Genomic DNA, 17678 nt, shown 5'->3' on the forward strand with positions numbered 1-17678 from the left:
ACAGTTGTACAGGTAGGCTACTCACAATTACCATGTTTTGGGGGCTGCTTGAAAAGTCATGGCTCATTTTGAAACCTGGTGAAGATCACTGATCAGCACATGTCACAGCACAGCAGCCACTTGACGCTCTGTGTGTGTGTGTGTGTGTGTGTGTGTGTGTGTGTGTGTGTGTTGGGAGTAGCCTGGGCACCATTTCATTTCGGTATATGATCCGGGCTGGAGCCGGATGATATGCTTACGTCATGTTGTAGGCAATGGTTTGCCTACAACAAACAGGAAGAACAGGCGGCGACAACTTCCTTTTCCCTCTCAATAAAAGCTCTCGCTTACGAGAGCTTTTATTGAGAGTTGTCATTATAGCGAAGTAAAGACGGTTGTATCCACACTCAAGCACTCATGCACACCTTCCCGGTCGGCCAACCCGGTAGCAACCCTCACCAACCCCTGATGAACTTAACCATTATTTCACTGATGATAGTCTATGCAACGTACGTCGCCCCGGAGGATCTGAATTGCAGCCTAGTTAAAAGCACTCAGAGAAATTAATTAATTAGAACCAAATGTTTCGGATGTTCGCTCGAAAATTCCTGCCAAAGTTCGAGTCCTAAAAACAGGGCTAGGCCTTAACACACACACACACCACAACACAATAGAACACACACACACACACACACACACACACACACACACACACACACACACACACACACACACACACACACACACACACACACACACACACACACACACACACACACACACACACACACACACACACACACACACACACACACACACACACACACACACACACACACACACACACACACACACACAACCCATGCACGGAACCTGCAGCAGTAGGGGAGAGGGGAGTAATACATTTTATCTGTGTTGGACATTTGTTTTGGTTTCAGTGGTTGAGCTGCTAACAAACGTCCTCCTGCTGCTTAACGACCACAAATACAGTGTCTGTGATATGTGTAGCTTAGCATCTTTGTATCTGGGCAGCATAACATTGTGACAGAGAAGAAACGTCTGTATCACCCCGCCCCCCCCTGCACTGTGTGCCCGCCTCCGCGTCATCAGTGCCCATACCCGAGGCGGGTTTGGCGAAAGGGCCTTTCTGTGTGGAGTTTGCATGTTCTCCCGTGTCCCCTAGCCCTAGGGTATAGGTAGGTACCCTCACAAAAACATGCAGTAATCGTGGTCTCTAAACTACCTCCTCCTGGCCAGAATAACGTGTTCCTTCCACGCGCTACGTATGGCGTGCGAAATTCCCCCCTGTCAGGCGAAAAGATGCAGCTTGGACTCCTCATGCATAGAAGGAAGCATGAGGTCAGTCTGCTAAATCATGGGATAAACATTTAGATTAGATCCATACAGATTTGCCACAGTTGCCACCGTCAAATTATACACTGGTCAAATTTAGGACACACTGTTTCACCATCGAGATAATGAAACAGTGTGTCCTAAATTTGACCAGTGTATAATTTGACAGTGGCAACTGTGGCAAAAAGTTTAATACATTTTCAAAGACATTAATTTAACATTAATTTAACACTACATCCTTGACAAAAGGACAATTGTAAATGAAAACCCAGCATATACTGTAACTGTAGTGTTGTATACTGTATGTGTTTATATAATTGTCTCCACCAGGCCGAAGGCATGGGGAGAGAGTATGTTTTGCACTCCGTCCGTCCGTGTGTCCGTGTGTCCGTGTGTCCGTGAACAGCTAATCTCGGCCACCGTTAACCCGGTCGATGCCATATTTTGCACACACACTCCCTGGATGCCAACCATGAACCTCTGCCCCAAACTTTCCAGAACGGCCTGTTATAGCGCCACCAGGAGGCCGCTTTGTGCAAAACAAGTTTTTTAATGCCATATTTTGCACACACACTCCCTGGATGCCAACCATGAACCTCTGCCCCAAACTTTCCAGAACGGCCTGTTATAGCGCCACCAGGAGGCCGCTTTGTGCAAAACACGTTTTTGCACAGTACACCTACAGATTTTGTCCAAACATCACGCAAATTGCTACACAGTCTCTCTAGAGCCATTCAACGAAACGGGTCTTTCAGATTTATCAGACTCCATCCTGATTGGTTAAGATTGGCTTCCAAAGTTCACAGGAGTGCTCAGTTTCAAACAAAATGCTGCAAATCATGAACACATCGCGTGATTTCCGTGAAATTGTGCACCCACATTCCCACTAGGCCGAGGACGAAATGCCACATGAACAATTTCAACTCAGCCTCAAGGTGGCGCTATAACTGGCCAAAAAGTGTTTTTACCTCTAACTGCACGGATCTGTGGATAACCTGGTGGAGACCTGTGCCCGGAAGGGCACTTTTTCTAGTTGCTTATGTTTGCATTGAGTTATCTGACAACTAAGCAATAGTTAAAGTTTTAGGAAAATATTGAAAGTCGGAATTATCAGCCTGACATAACTCATCTGGCTTTTTTTTGGATAGATTATATTTCCAACACAATTATTTATGTAACTATATACTGTAACTGTAGTGTTGTATACTGTATGTGTTTATATAATTGCTTATGTTTGCATTGAGTTATCTGACAACTAAGCAATAGTTAAAGTTTTAGGAAAATATTGAAAGTCGGAATTATCAGCCTGACATAACTCATCTGGCTTTTTTTTTGGATAGATTATATTTCCGACACAATTATTTCCCTTTAGAGTGTACCAGTCTTGTGGTGTCCGTGCATTCTTAATATAAATTTAATATCCTGCTGTCGGCACAAGACGTCCCCAATGACTATGCTGCTAATCATTCTGAGTACGGTTAAGCAACATCATGAAAATGATTATAATTATTGATTTTTCGACCCCCTCCCCCCATTGACCGGAGAAGCCTTGAGTGTCAAAACGGAGCATGTGGTCAGAGTGATTGAAACTCCTTGCCTGGGGCACACTCCAGGGATAGTGGTGGTAAGCACATTAGCTATTAGCATGGATATCTGATGAGCACTTTTGAGTCTCTGCTTACCACTTATGATTCTCTCTGATGGTAGGTGGGGGGAGGGGGGGGGGCTGTCCCTGATCCTGCACTGTGTGTGGCCAGCCAGGGTAAAGCCGGATTTATACTTGGTTGTCCGTTGGTGTTGCATGCCACAAAAAGAAGATATATAAGCTCACAACGGGTCACAACGCAGGTTTGTGATGCGTTTTGAGCTTGTAGATGCTGTTTACTGAGCCCAGCACTGGCACGGAACTAAGTAATGAGGCTTGAGGGAACAAGGATGGAATGGTATATATGGGCCCTAGAGACTCTCCCTCATTCCTTTTGTTTCTACCTTACACCTTCTCTACCTCCTAACATCCTGCGTGTGTACACACACACACACACACACACACACACACACACACACACACACACACACACACACAGGATGGGAGAGAGATGGGAAATGGCAGGCGAGAGAGATGGAGGAGGACATGCAGTGAAGGGCCTCGGGCCAGATTCAAACCTGTCCAGCTGCATGTGATGATGTGTGATTGACTTTAACAAAGGTAGACCTAATCTGTTACACATCCCTTACTTAGCACTTAAAATACAACTAACAATGTATAATCCAACATATTATTCTTTGACTCAAGAAAATATAGATGAAGTTAAAGAGACCATTAATTACTATACATTACTAAGTACCAGAAGTGTACCTCCCAGCCCTGGCAGAGTAGTTCTGGAGTAGTTCCAACGGATTGTGTGCCCCTGGTTTTTCCCTAATGGGACTGATTGAGGGTAGCTACTGGGACGTAAGTCGGGACTTGATCACTCCCGGCTGGGTCGCCTGAGTGAGGGGTATGATGTTGCGAGACCCGAAACCCTGTTGACCTCAGGATACATCACTGAGGATACGTCCCAGGTGCATCCATGTGATGTTTTTTGTTATAGTTCTTCTATTTATAGTGACTCATAGCAGGAATGGTTAGACTATGTGACAACCAGGTATAGTCTGGTGACCACCGGAGAGACGGGTGACAGCCGGAATGTAGACGGCAACCGGGTGAGCAGTATGGGTTAGCGCCCCAGCCTGTGTCCTCCGTGAGGAGGAAGCCCAACAACCCTCGGTGAGGCCTTTAGGAGGGCCATGCAAGCAGCAAGCGGAACCGCAGTACCATGACCCTGCGGAACCATTGCCCACCACTCCTGAATGAACTGTCTGGTGCTGGGACTCTGGTGCAACGCACAGGTCCTCGCTCTGGTGAGAGCAGGAGTGGACCTGGTGAGACGTAGGAGGGGCCCGGACAGGAGACAACCCACAGAGCCTAGTCCCTGCATGTGCCAGAAGTGTACAGTAGAGTAGTTCTGGAGTAGTTCCAACGGATTGTGTGCCCCTGGTTTTTCCCTAATGGGACTGATTGAGGGTAGCTACTGGGACGTAAGTCGGGACTTGATCACTCCCGGCTGGGTCGCCTGAGTGAGGGGTATGATGTTGCGAGACCCGAAACCCCGTTGACCTCAGGATACATCACTGAGGATACGTCCCAGGTGCATCCATGTGATGTTTTTTGTTATAGTATAAACCATTTGGTTAAATAGGTTAATCATGTTACACTGGTGTAGTAGTTCTATGCAATCATCAAATTCATTATGCACTTGAACCGTAGTATGCTGATTTGTTATTCTTGGTAACATACGTTAAATAGAGTTGTGCTTTTTTATAATAATCAATCCTGGTCTCTAAACTGCCTCCCCCTGGCCAGCCTGATGGAGGGGAAAGGAACTGGTTGAAATAATGTGTTCCTTCCACGCGCTACGTCCAACCAGGGAAACTCCCCCCTGTCAGGTGAAAAGGAGCAACTTGGACACATGAGTTCAAGTCCGTTGCTCTCCCCTTGTCCTCCATATATGGGGACTAGGTTGGTGGAGGGTGTGTAGAGCCCAGGATCACATTAGATGATTGACACAGGGGTGAAAAATGGGTTACAAAATCGTGGGATAAAAAAAAATATATATAGATGAAGTTAAAGAGACCATTAATTACTATACATTACTAATTATATTCCATTTGGTTAAATGGGTTAATCATGTTACACTAGTGTAGTAGTTCTATGAAATCATCAAATTAATTATGCACTTGAACCGTAGTATGCTCACTGATTCGTTATTCTTTGTAACATACGGTAAACACAGTTGTGCTTTTTTTACAATAATCAAACCAACCGCTGTAACTACCTTCCTTTCTCAAACGTGAAATCATTAACACACAGTCTCGACTGCACACACACACACACACACACACACACACGTTACTACAGCCAAACAACCAGCTCGTTGTTTTGAAATGAGGTAATTAACGGCGTTAGAAAATGGGAGAAAAAAGATATGTTACGTATCCTATCCTCCTTGCCTCTGAGGCCGGGGAAGATTAGAGCTCTGATCTCATTCCCAGCACTTGTTTGGAGTCTGTCAGGAAGAGAAATGCCAGCATTAGAGCACTGCCGCCACACTCCTGATATGATGAAATAAGGAGAAAAGAGGAAAAGGATGGACAGAAAAGACCCCCCCCCCCCTCTATACGTGTCAGTGCAGGCTTCTTTATTCCAATTTTTATTGAAGCTGTTGGGGCAAATATTCCCATCTTTTCCCGTATTTTTTCCCTCAACCACACACCCGCCATACAAAAGCCACCGTTCTCATTTTGTTTTTTTCCACAGGTCTCACAAACTCATGCCCCAGTGAAAATTACATTGTGAAACGGTAGAAAATCTCAGAGCTGCCCCTGCTCTCTTCTCTCTCTCTCTCTCTCTCTCTCTCTCTCTCTCTCTCTCTCTCTCTCTCTCTCTCTCTTGGCTGTCCCTCTGAGCTTTCAAACAGCCAACAGACTGTGAAGAATAAATAATAAAAAACTATTGATTATTTTGATGACTGCAAGATTCAATTAGGTATTAATTTTGCCCTCCAGTGGACCTATCAAGCGGCTCAAAGGGAAGGCGGTAGTAGATGGGAATGGGGTGGGGGTGTGGGGGGCAGTGGGGGGGTGGACCCAAATGCATGCAGAGTATGGCCCCCCGTGTCAGACAGAGGGGAAAATGTGTTTCGCCGGGCAGAGACAGAGAGGGGTGCATTGATGCGCAGTGTCCCATTTTCCCATTTTTTCTTTTAAGTGCTCCACAAATGAAGCCCTTGATGACTCGCAACATTGTTACCGGGCATATACACGTATATATATATTGACCTGTCCGGGGTCGCGTTCTTATTTTTATTCCGATGACAGCTTAAACTATTCCTATTGATTAACATTTTCATAGATTATCATGTGTCATATCAAAGAGGCCCCGCTTCCCCTGACGAACGCATTAAAAAGGCCCCTCCGGGCAAGCAACCCCATCGACCACCCTGATAGGGGGTTGGATGGGGGGGGGGGGGGGGTTGTTGGGGTGTGCGGGAGGGAGAGGGGGGGGGGGGGGGTACCCCTAACGCTCCATCCGTTGTCCTACATGCCGGGGTCACCTGTCCTTCCACTCAGATGTTATTTAGGCTGAAACCAGGTTCATAAATAAGGAAGCATAAAGAGAGAGTTTTTTTTTGTTTTTTGCCCTCCTCCTTAAACCATCCTGCTGCTCTTTGTCTGTATATGCCTGAAAGCCTGGGGGGGCTGAACACTGTCTGAGGAACTCTCCTCCGCTCAGAAGACACAAGGGAGAGAGAGAGAGAGAGAGAGAGAGAGAGAGGAGGATAGAGGGAGGTAAAGAGAGAAGAGGAGGTGACGTCTCCAGTGCTTGTCTTTGGAGGGGACTTTCTGGTTAGAATCTCCAGTAAGCAGATACATGAAGGTCTAGGTGACTACTATCTACTACTCACTCTGTAATAGCAAGTATGAACCAGCTGCTCCCTGCACTGTGGTGGGCATGCTTTAGCTGGTGACTGATTTCTTTTTGGACATTCTGAAATTCCTCTTTCTTTCTGTTATTCTCTGGAGCTCTGTTTAGGTAAGGCTACTACTCTGTATTATGTGGAATTCGTTTTTCGACACATTGTTGTCTTTAACTTAAGGTTTATAAAGAAATCTGTTTCAAAATGTCTGTATAATTATGTGTATATTGCCTGGTTTTGACGCTTCCTTGTTTTTGGTATATTTATGTGGCATAATTGTATTTGTCTAATTCAGTTCATTTTATTCTATCTTTTATTTGAAAGAGTGTTATTTAAAGAGTTCCTATCTACTCCCAAACGGCATGTTTTCTAAAGGGGTTTCTTTTAAATTGTTAAATGTCACTACACAATGTATTATCTTCCTTTTGCATCGTCAATGTTGACTGAAGTGGATTTTGTAGCTCAGCTCTGGTGAACAAACCTCTAGCTTCAACTGTAAATAGAGGCCTTCAGCTCCTGTTGTCTCAATCTGCACTGCACATTTAGTGAAGACAATTAATGTCCCATTATTCAATGCAAAGTTATCCAATTAGCATGCACATTCTTATAGTCTTCTGTCTACTTTTCTTACTCTCCCTCGGTGAGGTTGTATATCCTGGTGTCGTCGTCCCCCCCCGCCCCCAGCCCATATAGTGTCAGTGCACTGTTTACTGAAGATGTGACACACACGTGTCATGTCATAATGAGCCCTTGGAGAGACATCTACCTGTATCACCTTTAAGGCTGTCGGGGTATAATGGCAAAGCCATGCGATCTGTAACAGCTCTTCAGCAGCAGGCAGCAGCTACAGTAGCATCAGCACCAGATAAAAAAGAAACAGCCGGAGTGGGAGGGAGGGAGAGGGAGAGAAGAGGGGGGAGGCAGAGAGTGATGAGTGAGCGATAGAGGGGAGAGAAGAAGCTAGGGGTAGAGAGAGTGAGAGTGAGTGAAAAGGGCAGGGAGACAGAAGCAGCCAGTGAGAGTGATACGGTGAGAGGTGCGGCGTCTCTAACCAGGGTGTTTCTTTTTTACCCCCATCCCTCTTTTTTTTATACCCCCCTCCCGCACCAACCACCTGGGCTCTCTCTCCCTCCGGCAGCTCCCTCCTCGGGATCCGATGATTACAGGGCAGCTGAGCAAGCCGCTGCTCTCCCTGCGCAGCGAGATGAGCGCAGCAGAACTCCGGGCGGACGACAAAGCGGCCAGCCCAGACAGCGATCTCAACGATGAGCCCCTGCTCCTGTCCTCCGAGGCCACGGACAGAGAGGGCACTCCCAGCAAGCTGTACGGTAAGTGGGGAAAGACTCACGCAACACGCATGACATTAAGCATCTCCAGTTCCCTCCCCGCGGTTCATTGGGCTGTATAGGGATGTTGAGGCAAGTTGCCTGTTGGGACAGGTGTCCGTGTCGGCGTCAGAGCGTCAACTAAGTTGAAGTGCACTATAGGCAAGTGTGTGTGTGTGTGTGTGTGTGTGTGTGTGTGTGTGTGTGTGTGTGTGTGTGTGTGTGTGTGTGTGTGTGTGTGTGTGTGTGTGTGCGCGTGTGCGTTTGCGTGTGCGTGGCTTGGAGGGGGGGTATTTCACATTGTCCTCGGGCGAGAATATATTATTTTGTGCACCTGAGATGGGATGTAATCCTTGAAAAAGTAAAGGTACTTGCTTTTTTGGTTGTAGTTACTTTTATTTGTTTTTTTTAATTAATTGGTGTGTGTGGTCATGTGGTGCCATGTTCATCTGGTTAAATATGCTGTAATTTCAGTGAGCTGTACCAGTTATTAACCGGTAATTTACTCAAAATCTTGTGTGTGAAATATTAAGCACATTTACTGCATATGAGCAGAATATTCTGCATAGATGTGTCAGATAGGAGAGTAACTGTCACATTCATTAGGCTGTTTGTATTGTATCAACTTTGCTTGATGCAATAATTAGATGAAACAAAATCAAAATTTTACCTGCCCTATTTTTGTCTGTTTTATTTAAGAGATGGCTGGTTGCATTGTTGATATCTATTCACAATGCATTTGTATTTCTTGGAGATGGAACACATATTTATTCGTAATTTGTATTTTCATTTGGACGGTAACATTAAAAGGAACGACTTACCCTTCCTGCAAATTATAGCGATATCTTACCCATCTCTCAGAAAGTGTGGAAAGAAATTAAATATTATAACTTGATATATTATATTTCACACAAATACTAGATGATCATTTAACTGTGTGAGTGTACACAGTATTTGCCTGTGCTGCAGTCCGTAGCAGATAATTGTCCTAACTCCTAATTCACTGTTCAAACTCAATTTGAAATGTGTGTAAATGAACAAATGTTTGATCCCACTAATTGAATCATGGACCTAGTAATTAATCAAATAGGGTAATACTAATGAGTTGGATCATCTAATCATCTTTTTTATGTCATCTTAGGCATTCATGTCATTTCTTTATTGTTTCCATTAGGTTAGGAAGCACTTGATGTGCAGTCTTTCAAACACGTTGTAGCTTTTCATTGTATGGGTGAAATCCAATATTCTATATTTCTGACATTTATATTTGTAGAATGCTTGTTAAATAGGAGAGCCTATTAATTGAAATCCAGTCATTTACATTACGTGTACGTGAAAGACATTTATTTACGCCCAGGTTAAACTCCCTGCCATCCCTAGCTCTAATTTTCTATTTATTATTATAACATTATAATGATCATTCTATTCTTTTGTGGTTGCATTTGGCCAACAGTGACTTCTTGACAAGCGCACGCCGCACATGTATCATGATAGCCTTTGATGCTGTGATGAAAATGGAGCTTGTTTGTGAACTTCTTTTTCGCCTTTGTTTTCTTTATTTGTTTATTGTGCGTGTGTATGTGTGTGTGCGTGCGTGTGTGTGTGTGTGTGTGTGTGTGTGTGTGTGTGTGTGTGTGTGTGTGCGTGTGTGCATGCAGCATTGCGCGCATGCCTCCGGTACTTTTCACATGTTTTGGTGCATACAATCAATGTTGTGTTCATCATCAATTTATGATGCCACTGATAGAAATGTGGATATATATCTTTTGCTACTGTACATTCTGATAGCGTGCGTGCGTGCGTGCGTGCGTGCGTGCGTGCGTGCGTGCGTGCGTGCGTGCGTGCGTGCGTGCGTGCGTCCACATCTGTATGTGGATGGGACTGGGGAGTATGTTTAAGAGAACACCTACAGTATAGATCTGAAGCCTAATTTATGCTCCATTGCACGGCAGTGTCATGCACCGAAAATAGCAGATCTACAAGTGTACAGTATTCTTCTGACTATTTTGGGGAAGGATTGCCAAGCTTTCGATCAAGCCTAATCAACAGCCGTCCAGCTGTTTAAATTGTTACATCTGCTGTATCCCGAGGCTACGATCCAGAGTCTAAAAAAGGACAGTGAAACGTAACATTTCTCTCACAAAGCGTATAGGAGTTTTCCCTAATAAGCCTCAAGTCTCGCTTACTTCTTCCCATCTATGTCCATCAATCTATCTCTGACTCTACATAAATTCCTCGTCTTTGCTTTCTAGTACTTACGTCAGTTAGTTGTCTGACACTTAAGCTTTATTTTATTTATTTATTTATTTATTTATTTATTTATTTATTTATTTATTTATTTATTTATTTATTTATTTATTTATTTATTTATTTATTTATTTATTTATTTATTTATTTATTTATTTATTTATTTATTTATTTATTTATATATATTCAATGAACCTTTAATTCTCCTCCCATTTTCTCAAAGGGGTAGAGCATTCTTGAAACATGCGGTGGTATGCTGTTGTTTTGCTTCTTCATTTATCTTTCAAATTGATGTCCGTTGTGCACCAGCCAGAGGAGGTATATATTTGGCAACGATGTGTCGTCATAATGTGGATTGTTGGGAAATGCTCTTAAGTTTTGTGTCTGGTGAAGCTGTGTGGATGGCATCACGCTGGCCGCTGGCCATGCCCCTGGGCAGTGCCCTCTGTGGACTCACCAGACTGCTAGGCCTTCAGTTAACACAGGCTGGACCTTGAAATGTACTGCTCACATAACCTGTGTCTGCAGGAAAACACAGAGGCCAACGGGAGATTTGTCACAGTTCTGCTTCAACTATACACAGAGAGAGAGAGAGAGAGAGAGAGAGAGAGAGAGATGCTCACCTTTCTCAACACATTTCCTCACATGGCGCCCCGGATGAATTGAAGGGTCGAGATGATAAAAATCCATTGTGGGATTGCCTGCCGTGTAACTGCAGCACCGGCGCTGTTAAGAGCACCTTAGGTCTGCTTCGAGGTTGTTAACGCTTGAAGGTTTCTTTGGAACTGATGGATGATAGCTAGACCGCTGCGTCTTTAAAAAGCCCTTACAGTATAAATGTTTAGACTCAGAGTGTAATTTCTATGAGCAGTTAGATTAGAACGAGGAGGTGGAGAGCAAGGACACATGACGCAGTTCATGTGTGTGGTGCCGCTGCGCACCCGAACTTGGACTAGGACTAACCCCCAAATGGTAAATGGTACATTTATATAGCACCTTTATCCAAGGCGCTTGTTGTGATTTCTGTGGTGACCATCTATAAGGCATCTAGAAGTCTCCTTCTAAACCTTGGGGTGGTGGGTGAGGATCTGTCGAGTCGCAGGCGTGGAGGACATAATGCCAAGACAGCGAAGTATAACACATATCTTCTGAAGTTTATCTCACACACAGAGAAATATATACAGAGTAAGAACAGTGGATCTATGACGTCCCTAGCAGATTATGGAATCAAAGATTAGAACAGAACAAGCATGCATCTCATATCATATTGCACATACAGTCAGTCTCTCCGATACAGTAGTGGACAATCATCATGTCATGTTTATTAATATGCTTATGCAGATAAATGTTTTGTTTTGTCACTGAGTCAGGCAGCTGAGGCCATATTTCATAATCATCAATTTTAATTTCAAGAATCAAAGTATATTGAAATGAAAACAGCAACAATTACTATGTATCGTATCGTATCGTTTTGCATTGCAAATAATCGGTATCGAATCGTTTTGATATGCAATTAATCGATTGTATCAATACTACATCTTTGTGCGTGGTATTTAGCAATTTTTACAAGAAAAAATAAAAATAGGGGTTTAATTACTTAGTTTAAAATAATGTCAATGTATCGGATCGCCATAATGAACCAATATTGTCCATGTATCGTATCGTCAACCATGTATGGTGATACGCATCGTATCGCTGTTAAAATGTATCGTTACTCCCCTACAAGGCACCAACCTGCGTATCAGGAGCAATTTGATGTTCAGCGTCTTGCTCAAGGACTCTAACTCAGGGGGAGCTGGGATTGAACTGGGAACCTTCGGTTGCCAAGCCGCCCCTATCCACTTAAACCCTATGCTTCTTTGCACGTCAAAAGTGTCATGACGAGTTGTGAGCTTATAGATATGTTATTTTTGCCAAATGTCTGCCTGTTACGGGGTGTCCAAACCTTTTCTTCAAAGAGGGTCATCCTGTACCTTTGAAAAAACAATAAAGTCTGCGCACTGGACCAATCCATGCTCCAAAGTGTAAACTATATATTGGTCTCCACTAGAGTTGTTCCGAACATCAATACCAGTTTGTATAGAAAAACTGCTGATGCTGCCTAAAATGTTGGTATCGGTGAGTATGCCATTCCGTTACCATGTAATTCATCACATGATGATATGTAATTTATATCAATGTCATCAATTATTTTGTACAGTGTATATAGCCTGCATCCTGCATCCAGCATGAGAAAGGACACAATCATGTCACTCTCCGGGGGTCCTGGGATGAAATACTGTACTCTTTACTGTACTCCAACGTCGTTGAAGTCATAAAATGTCCCTGTGACCCATCTAAAAGACCACCCCTGGGTCCCGGGACCCATTACATTGAAAACCAATTTGCATCACTGTTTGTATTTTAAAGCTTCAGTTGATGGTGTACTGCTGTTTTACACTCTAATTGTACTATTTACATTTATTATTATTTTTTTTTGCTAACTGCACTTTATTAATGGGCATTTTATTTATTCCCAGATCAGTGGTTCTCAAACGTTTTAAGTTCAAGGACCCCCATAACCCTAAGTGTACACATGTACAAATGGAATGATACCAGTGACACGCCTGAGGGCGAGAAGCAACCTCGCCCTAAAAGGCGAGGTCGCGTGCACACATCCGCCTCGTTGACGGCAGACTGCTGGGCGAGTGCTGGCGCTTTTGCATGGGGGGTCAGATCAACATGGAATGAATTCTGTATTGGCCGTATAAGGAGCATGTCTTGAGTGTACAGGGTTTGATGAGGTCAGATCAACATATGGAATGTCAGAACAGGTGAGCTCCATACAGTATATGGAGATTCTCTTGAGTGTACAGAGTTTGATGAGGGCCCAGGTCGGGCCTTAATTTTCGGGCCTGTTGAGATCGAACTTTAGTTTTTGCCGGCTGCCAGGCCTTAATTTCCGGGCCTGTTGAGAACTCTAGTTTTCATTAATAACTTTTGTGCCGTCTAGACTTTGAATGGAGTTTGAATGGACAGGTGGGCCTGTTGAGAACTCTAGTTTTCGCCGGCTGCCGGGCGCGGCTGCACTAATAACTTTGGGGCAGGCCCGTCTAAGGTTTGACATTTGAATGGACATGCAGGTATAAGTCAAAAGGGAGACATCGTAGACGAAGGATCAACATATGGAATGTCAGAACATGTTCTGATATTTATCCATATAGGGTTTGAGGTTTGAAGTCAGATGTAGAGTTGCTGGCCAATATTGATGACATCAGGGATCTCCATATATGGGCTTAACTGCAACAGCAGGTCGCATTTACTATGACATCCACATCTCCATCCCTGATAATGTCAAATGATGTCACGAGACCTGGGCACCATATATGGTGCCCAACCAACACACTGACGGGAAATGCACGATTCCATAGTTAACTGCGACCTTCGCTCGCAACAAATGTACAAATGGAACCAAAAGGGTCCATTTGGAACCCCCTCAAGGAACCCAGAGAGCTCAGCTTGAGAGCCACTGTCCTAGATTATTTTTAATGGGTGCTAGCCCCTTCTTGCTTCTATAAACAGCTTTTGTCCCCACACAACTCAAGATTTGCCATTGACAATGAATGGGGAATTCTTGTCAAATGACTGCTAAATCGTGTGCCCGCCTGTCTCAATATTTGCCATTGACAATGAACGGAGAAATGACAGCAGAATTCCACTAAATATGACGTAAATTAAACATCAAAACATTAAACGCCATTGACATTGAAGGGAAAATTTACGTTTATATGTAAACGAGCAAATCAGCCAACCAATCAGAGGCAACAGGCATTCTGATTGGCCAGTATGAGATGATGCATGATGATGTATGATGTTAAGTTTGTTTTTTGTTTGATCCTGTACCTTTGGACCATAGCAAACTCGCATACAAATGTATCACATTACAGCAATTTTATTTAACAACTGTGCACTATCATTATTGTCCTGTCTGCAGGACAACTATTTCTTCCACTATTGATAGCATGTTAAACCCTCCCTCTTATCTTAGAAAGAATTAGCAAAACACATTTAGCAATAAAATCACAACCATCAGACCTGAAACTATTCCAAAATGTAATAGCATCTCAAACGTCCACTCACTGTCTTGACCCTGTTCTGAGCATCTTCAATACCATTTCAAAGTAAACAGTCATACAGTTTTTGAGTGGTGCAACCACTCCAAGGAACAGCAATGTCCGTCACCCGTGTACATGGTGTACACCCGTGTTCACCTATGTATGTATTAATGAGCACGAGTATGACTGAGTACCAGTAGGGGTGCTGTTTGCCAGAAACAGAGAGAGAGAGAGATAGTATTAGTGCTGCACTGTTGCCTGCTAATGAGAGAGAGAGAGAGAGGAGAGGTTGGGGAGAGGGGAGTTGCACCACTCAGTTCACACGGGTGTGATTTTCTTTCATAACTGCTGTTGTGACAACCTCACTAAAGAAGCCGATTTTGGATTGTGGAGTTCTATGTGATTATACATAAGCAATTTCACCTCCCTTTTCTAAACCAAAAATATTTGTTTTGACGGTTATTAAAATTTTAAACGGCTAAATGAGAACAATCTTCTATTCTAGATTCAAATCTCAGAGCTAATAATCGTACTGTATTAAAGAAACTGCTCTCACTCATTTGCTCTCATTCTTCTTGATTTAAGTGCAACATTCAATACAGATGACTGTGAAATAAATCCTCATAAATTGCATCACGAGCTGGGTTGGCCTCTCAGAATGTGATCTAACCTGGTTTCCGAACAGACATTACAGGGGAAAATAATTGCAATTAGTCTTAGGAAAATGTGTCAGAGTGACATATTTCATCACTTTTGGTGTTGTACAAGAGAGCTGTTTTGGGCATTTGCTGTTCTCACTATTCCACTACGTATGTTATGTCATGTTATAGCATGATTTCATGTTAGCTTCCATAACTATACTGATGATACACAATTTGTTGATACACAATTTGTTGAGCCACAAGATGCACATGCCTTGAGCTCCCTCGCTGTCTGCAATCAATACATGGATGAGTGATAACTTAATTAAACAACGATAAAGACAGAAATCTCATTAGTTGGCCCCCAGAGAAAAAGTTTGAGACCTACTGATCGGCCTCAGGTTTTAATGGGTTAAAATACTTTTCAACCTAGCTGCCTTGATTAAACCAGAAGTAACTAGAAAAAGTGCCCTTCTGGGCACAGGTCTCCACCAGGATAGGAATGTAGGACATTGCAGCTTGCCTTCATCTGGTGGTTGGATAAAAGGGCAACAAAAGTAAATTATCCACAGATCCGTGCAGTTAGAGGTAAAAACACTTTTCGGCCAGTTATAGCGCCACCTTGAGGCTGAGTTGAAATTGTTCATGTGGCATTTCGTCCTCGGCCTAGTGGGAATGTGCGTGCACAATTTCACGGAAATCACGCGATGTGTTCATGATTTGCAGCATTTTGTTTGAAACTGACCACTCCTGTGAACTTTGGAAGCCAATCTTAACCAATCAGGATGGAGTCTGAGAAATCTGAAAGACCGGTTTCGTTGAATGGCTCTAGAGAGACTGTGTACCAATTTGCGCGATGTTTGGACAAAATCTGTAGGTGTACTGTGCAAAAACTTGTTTTGCACAAAGCGGCCTCCTGGTGGCGCTATAACAGGCCGTTCTGGAAAGTTTGAGGCAGAGGTTCATCGTTGGCATCCAGGGAGTGTGTGTGCAAAATTTGGCATCGACCGGGTTAACGGTGGCCGAGATTAGCTGCTCACGGACACACACACGGACGGACACACGGACGGACGGACGGACGGACGGACGGAGTGCAAAACATACTCTCCCCCCATGCCTTCGGCCTGGTGGAGACAACAAGCAAGTCTTTATTAGCCACCGTTAACCTGGTCGATGCCAAATTTTGCACACACACTCCCTGGATGCCAACAATGAACCTCTGCCCCAAACTTTCCAGAACGGCCTGTTATAGCGCCACCAGGAGGCTGCTTTGTGCAAAACAAGTTTTTGCACAATACACCTACAGATTTTCTCCAAACATCACGCAAATTGGTACACAGTCTCTCTAGAGCCATTCAACGAAACCGGTCTTTCAGATTTCTCACACTCCATCCTGATTGGTTAAGATTGGCTTCCAAAGTTCACAGGAGTGCTCAGTTTCAAACAAAATGCTGCAAATCATGAACACATCGCGTGATTTCCCTGAAATTGTGCACCCACATTCCCACTAGGCCCAGGACGAAATGCCACATGAACAATTTCAACTCAGACTCAAGGTGGCGCTATAACTGGCCGAAAAGTGTTTTACCTCTAACTGCACGGATCTGTGGATAACTTTGGATGCCAACTCCCTAGAGGCCAAGGAAAAACCTTTGCCTGGAATTTTTCACATCTGCTCTTTATAGCGCCACCAGGAGGCCGACATATGTAAAACACATTTTCTATTATTACTCCTTCAGATTTTATCCAAATTTCACGCAAATCGGTATACACTATCTCCATAGTCATGTGATCAACACGGAGCGGCACCATTTCCCATCTTACATCCTGATTGGCTAAGATTGGCTTCCAAAGCTCACACGATTCGTCCATTTCGAAAAAAGCCCACAAATCACAAACACAGTGTGCAATTTCCGTTAAATTATACACGCACATTTTCACTAGGCCGAGGACGACATGCCACAATTTTTTCCTCAAAATCAGCCTCACGGTGGCGCTATAACAGGCCAATTCCTGTTTTTAGCTATAACTGCATCGATCTGTATACAACTTATGTATGCACACATGGAAAAACATTGTACCTGCATCCCTCCAACACGAACCTCCGGCCCAAATCTTCCTCAACAGCCTGTTATAGCGCCACCATGAGGCCACAACCTGACCTGCCCTGGTGGAGACCTGTGCCGATTGGCACTTTGTCTAGTTTTAGACTCTGATTTGAGTTTTTTTCCCCATATAAACAAAGTAACCAAAACTGCATTCCTTCATCTCAGAAATATTTGCTTATAGCATGATCATTCCTACAGCTAGATGCTTTTTATCTAAAGTTGGACTCCTGCAATGCACTTATTATCCTAAAAACTACATTGGATGTTACAGCTTATTCAGAACTCTGCTGAACTCTAAATTGCCAACAAAACGAGAGGACAATTCACTCTGTATTAGCTATATCTACAGTATCTGTCCATTTAAAAAAAAATATATATAATTTTTATCCCACGATTTTGTAACCCATTTTTCACC

The 17678-nt window shown here is 43.6% G+C and overlaps 1 protein-coding gene across 1 annotated transcript in view; it reads left to right on the forward strand.

Annotated features, from left to right (window-relative positions):
• The first annotated feature begins 3455 nt into the window (after positions 1–3455).
• pou6f2 (POU class 6 homeobox 2) overlaps positions 3456–17678 on the forward strand; it is a 111302-nt gene continuing 97079 nt past the window's right edge. Inside the window, exons 1-2 of the mRNA XM_083777986.1 lie at positions 3456–3538; positions 7987–8176. Of these exons, the coding sequence (XP_083634112.1) occupies positions 8005–8176 (172 nt within the window). The 5' untranslated portion in view covers positions 3456–3538; positions 7987–8004. The remainder of the gene's footprint in view (positions 3539–7986; positions 8177–17678) is intronic.

This window comes from Protomyctophum parallelum (assembly GCF_964188405.1).
Source record: "Protomyctophum parallelum genome assembly, chromosome: 12".
Taxonomy (NCBI): Eukaryota; Metazoa; Chordata; class Actinopteri; order Myctophiformes; family Myctophidae; genus Protomyctophum; species Protomyctophum parallelum.